The sequence below is a fragment of the Anguilla anguilla genome, chromosome 6 (assembly GCF_013347855.1).
Source record: "Anguilla anguilla isolate fAngAng1 chromosome 6, fAngAng1.pri, whole genome shotgun sequence".
NCBI lineage: Eukaryota > Metazoa > Chordata > Actinopteri > Anguilliformes > Anguillidae > Anguilla > Anguilla anguilla.
In genome coordinates this window covers 2564067-2572980 of record NC_049206.1, presented here as the reverse complement: position 1 = coordinate 2572980, position 8914 = coordinate 2564067, and the positions used below count along the sequence as shown (strand labels likewise).

Below are 8914 nucleotides of genomic sequence, written 5' to 3'. Positions count from 1 at the left end.
CAGACCTGGGATTCTCCATTCGATGGCTGCTGCCTCACTTCATTCTCCCCTGACTATAACTTCTTTCTCCCCGGCTCTGAGGCGTCCATTCTGTCACTCACAGAGCTCAGCTTAGACTCGCTGGCCTACAACTGCCATCCAGCTCACACAGCCCTCTGTGCTCAAAATATAAAGGCCCAGCTACAAAGAGCAAAACCCCAACCAGCCCAATAGAAACAGGCAGAATTAGGACCCGAACCGACCCAAACCCTCGGGCTCTGGTCCGGTTTTATCAGGCTCAGGTGAAAATCGCAAACTCACTCTCAGAGCTCATAGCACTTGCAGGGTAGTCAGCTAATCAGTATATCAGATCAGCTCATGTGAGTTTGAACTGAACACAAACCCAGTGTATGAGTGGCGTGTTTACCTCTGCCTGTGTTCATACTGCCCGAAAGGAGGAGACTTACCTTATCACACACCTGGGAGACACACTGGTGACGGGTCAGAAAAAGAGCAGCACTATGGAGTGATTGCACTGGTATATTTATTACATCTCAACTGATTACACACAAACCCACATACTTACACTACCACCATATAGCACAGTTATTACTCAGTGATAACATCAGGAAGTTATCTGAAAAGAAATTAGACACTTCTCATGGAAACACTACAGAATGTTTCAAATAAAATAATATTTTTTTGATGCTGTTTGACCGGCAAATATTTTAATTAATCCTGCTCAGATGTGATGGAATGCAATTCTTTTAACCTGATTTTTACTGCAACATCATGAGATTTCAAAGTTACATTCATCATGAACTGCTTCAGAAATGGATCTATATTTCATAATTGATTCAATAAAATATTGTAAAAGATATTATCTGCAAATATACTCATTAATCTTGTCAAAGTGAAAGAAGCAGTCTGTTCACCTGATCCTTGCACAAAAAACACAGCACTATTCCACTCTTACAGACACCTTCAGTGGACAGATCTGCAGAAAAAAAGGATGGAAGAATGGAAAGACTCTCTCAGTGAAGGAGTGTTTAAAAGTGTAGAGAGGAGTGTTGTCACTGGGGTCAGAGAATGACACCTCCCCCCTGTCCCAGTCCAGCTGCACTCTGACCCTCTGGGGTTTCCTCCGCACAGTGAGGGCTGTAGGTGGGGAGGTCAGGGCTGCGTATGCCCCATTGATCAGCCATATACTCCACACTCCTCCTGCTGGGCTCAGATCCACAGCCCCTTTCCTACTGATGGACTCTTCAGCCACACCCACCATCCAGTAATCTTCATCCCCCACCTCTACATCCCAGCAGTGTCTCCCTGAGCTGAATCCCTCAGAGCCCAGCACACACTCCCACTCATCAAATCTCTCTGGATTATCAGGAACCTGCTGACTCTCACCACTGACTCTCATACTGGTCAGATCCTCAGACAGTGAGAGGTTGGGATGTGCTGTGTTTGGGTCCAGAGTCACAGGAGCTGAAGGGACAGAGAATGAGACGTCAGCACTGATCTGCACAAAGGGAAACCATCAGACACAATGGGCTCCTAATAATATAAAGTGAGTTTCACAAAATCATTATACAGAATCATTATAGCCACTTAAATACTGTACGGGTCAAAAGTATTAGGCCACCTGTACTTTTTTTTAAAACTAGGTAGCAAATAATGCATTTAATATATGCATATTTAATGAATAACAAACTATAGTAGTTTTCTTTGTCAATTTATACCTACAATAACTCAAAAAGTTGACTTACTTAAAAATAATCTTAGACACGACATTCCTCGAAATAGCCTCCTTTGGCTTTAACTACAATTAAATTAATAATTGGCAGTCTGTCCATTCAGTTTGCTGAAGGGAGGAGAGTTCTCTCTAGCATAACTAGAAGTCTGTGCAACACTAAATTCCCAGGTCTTGCAGCAGGGCCCCTCCGTCTCCAGGCACCAAACCTCCCAAGGACAAGAATAAGTTAGAAATACTGCATGTACGTTTGTCACCGCCAAACAAACAAGAGTGCACACCGCCCTCTCCCACCTGGATAAGGGAGACACTTACGTGAGGATGCTGGTTATAGACTACAGCTCAGCATTCAACACAATTGTGCCTGCTAAGCTCGTTCCCAAGCTCAGGAACCTGGGTTTGAACACCTCCCTCTGCAACTGGATCCTGGACTTCCTGATGGGCAGACCCCAGGTGGTGAGAATGGGTAACCTCACCTCTTCTGCACTGACCCTGAGCACCGGAGCCCCTCAGGGCTGCATACTCAGTCCCGTCCTGTACGCCTTGTTCACGCACGACTGTGTGGCCACATGCAGCTCCAATGCCATCTTTAAGTTTGCAGACGACACCACCATCCTGGGTCTCATCTCCAACAACGATGAGACCGCCTACAGAGAGGAGGTCAGTGTCTTGGCAACATGGTGCCAGGACAATAATCTCTCTCTCAACGTCTGCAAGACTAAGGAGATGATCGTGGACTTCAGGAAGCGACAGGGGGGGGTCACGCCCCCATTCACATTGACGGAGCTGAAGTGGAGAGAGTCTCCTGCTTCAAGTTCCTCGGTGTGGTCATAAATGATGACCTCACCTGGTCCAGGCAATCAGACGCAGCAGTGAAAACTGCCCAAAAGCACCTATACTTCCTGAGGAGAATCAAGAATTTGGCATGTCTGCCAAAACCCTCATCAATTTCTACAGGTGCACCATTGAGAGCATCCTCACTGGCTGCATTACTGCCTGGTACGGCAGCTGCTCCGCTGCTGACCGCAAAAAAGGCCTCCAGATGGTGGTGAAGACAGCGGAGTGCATCATTGGCTGCCACCTCCCCTCTGTGCAAGGCATCTACCACACACGATGCCTTAGGAAAGCACAGAAAATCATAAAAGACTTCAGCCACCCAGGTTATGGTCTGTTCTCACTGCTGCCGTCTGGCAGGCGCTTCCGGAGAATCCGGGCACGGACGACCAGACTCACAAAGAGTTTTTTCCCCCAGGCCATCAGGCTTCTCAACCAGCAACATTAATCTCAGGGATCACATTGATCACATGACCTCCTATGTATGCTCCTTCACTTCCTATGTACGTTCAATGTACATTATCACAGTCTTATGCACATATTCATCAGCACTCCTGCACTTTATATGTTTAATATTTAAATATTTAATACTCCAATTCTCACTGTCCATATCCCCCATCTGTACAGGCTGGTACTGCTGATAATATTTAAATATTATGTTTAATATTATGTATATTTTAGATATTCTTTGATGTTTTTGCTCTGCTTCTACGTAGTTGCTGCCTGCCATGTCATAAGAATTTCTTTGCTCAGAATGACCTGTGTTATACTGTGCACTTGACAAATAAAAACACTTTGACTTTGACTTTGTCTGTGTGTGTGTCTGTGTGTGTGCGTGTGCATGTGCGTGTGTGTGTGCGTGTGTCTTCTTTCTCTGTGTCACTTATGCATTTCCAGAAGTCCAAACAGGTGAGCTTGGCTTTCCTCCTCATCCTCCCCCTGCCATCCTGTCAGGGAGGAACCGGCTATGACACCATGCTGCCCAGGACCCTGAACGTAACTGATAGATTAAAGACTAAACTATTATTTCTGACTTGTTTAAAATTAATTGGTCACCGTGTGCTTATTCAAGATTCATGCTATATGACTAGACATAGCCAATAATTTACTTTGTTAAATCTTACTTTACGATTATGTATTAACCACATACCAAGTAGACACAGAATTATGTATGTTATCGTTAGAACACTTTTTCCTTTTAAAAGCAGGGACCGTCCCTGTTTTCTTCAGTTCGGCCTTATCCTTCTTGTTCTGTGTAGATATTGGACTCTTTGGACTCAGAAATAAATCCTATATCTTATATGGATATACCTCGCCATGCTGGTTATTCTAAGGGGAGAATTTACTCTGCTGAACATTGTGAAGCAGGTGGAGGGGTGGGAGAGCCTAACACCCTTAGCCTGTAGTGCCAGTAAGCCCCGCACATCTAAGCCTAACTCCTTTGCCATAATTCTTGCAGCTTTACTGCTTATTTTACTTACACTCCAGCCCAACGGTTTTAGGCTAACTGCAATTTAAGCTAAGATAAGATTTGGGCGGGACGGTGGTGCAGTGGGTAGCACTGACACCACGCAGCAAGAAGATCCTGGGTTCGAATCTCGGCTTGGGACCTTACTGAGTGGAGTTTGCATGTTCTCTGCGTGGGTTTCCTCCGGGTACTCCGGTTTCCTCCCACAGTCCAAAGACGTGCAGGTAGGCCGATTGGAGACCCTAAATTGCCCATAGGTATGAGTGTGTGAGTGAACGGTGTGTGTGCCCTGCGATAGATTGGTGGCCTGTCCAGGGTGTATTTCTGCCTCTCACACAATGCACGCTGGGATAGGCTCCAGCACGCCCGGCGACCCTGCCCAGGATAAGCAAATATAGATAATGGATGGATGGATAAATAATATTTCACTCAATTGAATTTCCCAGTGAGATTAAGAACTGGTGCTCAGTCTCTTCACTCCAGGGCCCTTACACTGGCAGGACCAATATGATTCTGACTGGCTTCATCAGCTTGTGGAAAGGATGCTGAAGATTCCCCCTGTACAGTGACAATGTGGAGCTCCCTGCCCCCAGTACTCACTGTATTGAACAGTCCCCAGCATCTTCTCCCACACTCTGTACTTCAGATTGCCCAGGTGCTTGGCCACATCAATCAGCGCTCCTGAGACCTTCTCTGGATCCGCCAGTGTGCACTGGGCTCTGCAATAATATTCAGGAGTCACTTGTGCTGTGGGCATGGCTTCATTACCATAGAAGATTATCTGCAGCAACATCAAATCTTCATTCTATGAAAAAAAAAAAAAAATGGCTCCATCCCTCCCAGCGTTCTGCCACACAGCCCCACTGGCTGCCAGATATGAAGCAGCCCGACCCCACTGAGGGACACACACTCACAGGAGCATGGGGGGGTGGGGGGAATCTATATTCTATTCACTGACGATCTGTTATCTGTATAATGGTCACAATAGTTTTTATGATGTTAATCATTATGATTAACATAATATAATTACAATCATTTCATAAGTTCATATGTTTACTAATTTAGGTATGAATGTAACATTTTCTTCCATCTGATCCCATTTTACTCATCATTGATGAAATGCTACAGTCCTTAAAACTAAAAATAAACTACCACTCACATTTAAACTGCAGAGAGAAAGGAAGAGGAGATTAAAAGATTGAATAGAGAGAAAGGCTGGAGTTCACATACCGTTTCTCCACATCTTTGTAACTCTGAAATAATTAATAAAAGTTGGTTTTTATCACTATAACCAATACTTAGACTACAAAAAACTGTATCAATGTAATATATTCCCATTTGATAAATTGATAAAGATGTTTTATGTGTGATTATGACACATGACTTACCTGGAGCAATGAGATGTCTTCAGCTCCCAGCTCCTGTTCTATGGCTCTGATTTGTTCTGAAAGGGATGATATCTCTTCTGTCATCTTCTCAATCTTCTCCTTCATCATCTGACTCTTCTGCATCTCTTCCTCCCTCAGTGCAGCGATCCTGGCTGCCTCTTCATCTTTTAGGAACAGCTGAAGTTTCTCAAACTCCATCTTTATCTGTCTCTCTGTGTGCTGGGCCTGGCTCTGGAATAAACATTATTCACCATCATTTCAGCACAATCACAAGCTGCATTTTCAACAATGTGATTTAAAGGCATCAGTACAGTACCTTGATGTGCTCTGCTGTTTGATCACAGTCTAGTTTCACTGCATTAAAGGCTTTTAGCTTCTCCTGCAGTGGAGCCAGTGCAGTCCTGAGTTTCTCCTGGAAAGAAATTGCACTCTTTACAAAAGAAACAGTCAAACAGTAAACTTCACTGCCTACACAGACAGCACAAGAGCCCCTGTTCAGACAGAGGGGAGCCAGAACAGAGACTCGGGTCATAGCTTGTGTAAATGTAATGTGTTCACTGAGACACATTTCAGTGCATTGCCTCTGTAACAGGTCATAACAGGTAAACAGGTTTTTTAGTGCATTGCCTCTGTGACAGGTCATGCCATACAAACGGGTATGACAGTAGAGAATTGAAACACTCATGTTCTGTTCTTATTGGCAAAATTTCATTGCAATAGCTTTAAAATGAATAAGTTTAATGTGCTGTATCTTTAGAGTTACATTTGACACATTAACAGTGATCTGCCCTCTAAGGCCACATTGTGTCAGATACATATATCAGAGTCATGAACTTTGACCCCTACTGTCCCATGCTGAGCACTGCTCCCTAACACAGCTCTGAGAATGTCTCCACACTCCTGCTCCTCCCTCCTGTCTCTCTGTCAGTCATGTGACACGGCCTGATACCTAATATGGCTGCTTTTTGGATCATTATAACCCTTTAGAAATACAGTAACTTCTTCATTAGTAATTCAAAATAATTATTAATTCAATATTAATTATATTTCTGACACTAAACATTTTTTATGTGTTCATTTCAGCTGTTTGATAAGCTTCACCAAGTTTTCAGTAGACGACTGCACAACAAGCCAAACTTTTAAATCACCAATAATTTACAAGCAAATTCATTTAGTTTACAAGCAAAGAAAAATCAAATGTTAAAAGTCTAAATTATCTTAAGAAAAGCAGTTACCTTATACTCTTCTGCAGCCTCTTGAACTGGTAGCAGTTCATGGTTTGCATGTTTTCTTGAAGTTTGGCAGACAAGGCAGACGGGTATTTGATCCACCAAACAGAAGAGTTTGAGTTTCTCACTGTGCAGACTGCAGAGCACTTCAGATCCTGCTTTAGCTCTCTGACTTCTCTCCTTTAAGAACGCCTCACAGGTATTCCTCAGAGACAGGTTATAGGGAGGTTCTTGCTTGGAAGATCTTCTCCTGCACACTGGGCACTCCCGAGATCCCTTCTGTTCCCAGTACTGCTGCAGACAGGCCTTACAGAAGCTGTGACTGCAACTCAGGAGAACAGGATCCCTGAAGATTTCAGTGCACACAGGACAGGAGAGCTCCTCTTCCAGGAGAGAAGATCCAGACGCCATTCTGTCTTGGTCTGTTCTGAGCTCAGTAATGACTTCTGCTAAACCTGTAGTTTAGTTTCACTTTCACTTACTGCTGTCACAACAAACTGCAGCTAAGTATTGTCTTTGAAATTAGACTCAAATCTCTCTTTGTCTTGGTATTTTTTCTCTGTCTATGTTATCAGAAAATCCTGTATTTCTGAAAAATATAGATTGAAATTGCATTAAAAGGTCCCCGATGTAACTAAAGCTTCCACCTGTGAGAAACTGCACTTCCCTCTTACTGTTAGACACACCTGATTGTCAGAGACAGCACTTCCTGCAGGGGGCAGTATTGTACCACTGAGGTTTGATTGGCTGATCTGCCAGCAGTTCTACACCAGCCCGGTTCTTACTGGTTCAGTCAGCTCTCTGACGTGTTAATCCAAATGGAATCTAATTCTCCAGGGCAAGCACACGCCCTCCCTTAGAAACATGATTCAAACAAAGATCCAGAGTTTGCGTACACAATCCATTTCTCTTTATAAAATCTGACTCAAAGCAAAGAGAGAGTTGTGCTGTAGAACAGGTGGTCTAGCACTAATGAAAGCACGTGACTGAAACGTTTGCTGCTGCGCTGGACAGTCGACACCTCTTGTACTTTTGTATCTTTGGCCGAGCAAATACCAGACAAATCATACAAAGAAGAAAATACTAACTTTTCCAGAAACAATACACAGAAAGCCACTTCTTACAGCGGCTCACCTGTCAATGTAAATTTCAGCATTGGGGTGGAAAAAGCTACGTCCTAACTGGTTTAAATCAAGACAAATCACACCTTCCTCGCACGATGGCACGATTGGGTTGAAACTGTTTTTGCTATTTCTTGCACCCCAGCAAATGGACACTGCTGATTTCTTTTGCAGACCTTGACAGTTTTGCAGCAGAAGTTGCAGAAGTTGCAGAAGTTTGGTATAGCAAGGACCACAATGGAAATAAGTCTTGTGACTTTTTGTGTTATCCTTGATGCTCTTTTAATTGTGCATGTACATTAGTGTTTGCAACCATGTAATTGTCCTTTTAAAGTAAATCGTCAAATAAATAATCTAAACTAAAAAAACGAAAAACTCTCTCACTCCACCTGGTAGAGCAAGGGCTTCATCTAACACCTCAGCACAGCCTCAGGCGCCCACTAGTGGACAGAGTGAGTATGACCACAGACATTTCCCTCACTCTCAGGCTAGAGCTTGTAACGGGCCCAAAAACTTCAGCCTGAACCTACATGAGCCCGCATTCCATTCAACCTGAGTCTGACCAGAGCCCGCGTGTTGCAGTGTTTTGGGACCTGAACCTGGTTTGACCCTGACTTTTAATAAGTGCATCAGTGCAGTAGACACGCCGTGGTTTGGGGTATCGCTGATGTTCTGTTCAGAACAGGGGTGATTGATGCCTGGATCAGATCAGTTGATGGTGCACAGCGGCAGGCTTGTGCATTATACTGTCATAACGCTGATGCTCCTGTTTCACGGCTCCCATACTTAAGCAGGGCATCACAGAATTTACATTTTACGAACCCCACGCTTTCTTCTGCAGCTCGATCAAAAACCGTGTAAAGGTTTGTCCAGACCTGGGATTCTCCGTTCGATGGCTGCTGCCTCACTTCATTCTCCCCTGACTATAACTTCTTTCTCCCCGGCTCTGAGGCGTCCATTCTGTCACTCACAGAGCTCAGCTTAGACTCGCTGGCCTACAACTGCCATCCAGCTCACACAGCGCTCTGTGCTCAAAATATAAAGGCCCAGCTACAAAGAGCAAAACCCCAACCAGACCAATAGAAACAGTCAGAATTAGGACCCGAACCATCCCAAACCCTCGGGTACTGGTCAACCCAAACTCA

At 44.2% G+C, this 8914-nt stretch overlaps 1 protein-coding gene across 1 annotated transcript; it reads right to left on the bottom strand.

Annotated features, from left to right (window-relative positions):
- Nucleotides 1-501: 501 nt before the first annotated feature.
- On the bottom strand, nucleotides 502-7334 carry LOC118228955 (zinc-binding protein A33-like). The gene is made up of 6 exons (XM_035420563.1): nucleotides 6655-7334; nucleotides 5736-5831; nucleotides 5420-5650; nucleotides 5262-5284; nucleotides 4632-4750; nucleotides 502-1464 (listed from the first exon to the last, which is right to left on the bottom strand). Exons 1-6 carry the CDS (start codon nucleotides 7057-7059, stop codon nucleotides 941-943), a joined length of 1398 nt encoding a protein of 465 aa, XP_035276454.1. The 5' UTR covers nucleotides 7060-7334; the 3' UTR covers nucleotides 502-940.
- Nucleotides 7335-8914: the final 1580 nt, after the last annotated feature.

Excerpts from the sequence above, each read along its gene's own strand:
- LOC118228955 (XM_035420563.1), bottom strand. The coding sequence starts at position 7,059 with ATGGCGTCTGGATCTTCTCTCCTGGAAGAGGAGCTCTCCTGTCCTGTG. Across the intron at positions 4,751-5,261 it reads TACAAAGATGTGGAGAAACG|AGCCCAGTGCACACTGGCGG; the intron begins GTATGTGAACTC and ends ATATTATTGCAG. Across the intron at positions 1,465-4,631 it reads GCTGGGGACTGTTCAATACA|CTCCTGTGACTCTGGACCCA; the intron begins GTGAGTACTGGG and ends CTGTCCCTTCAG.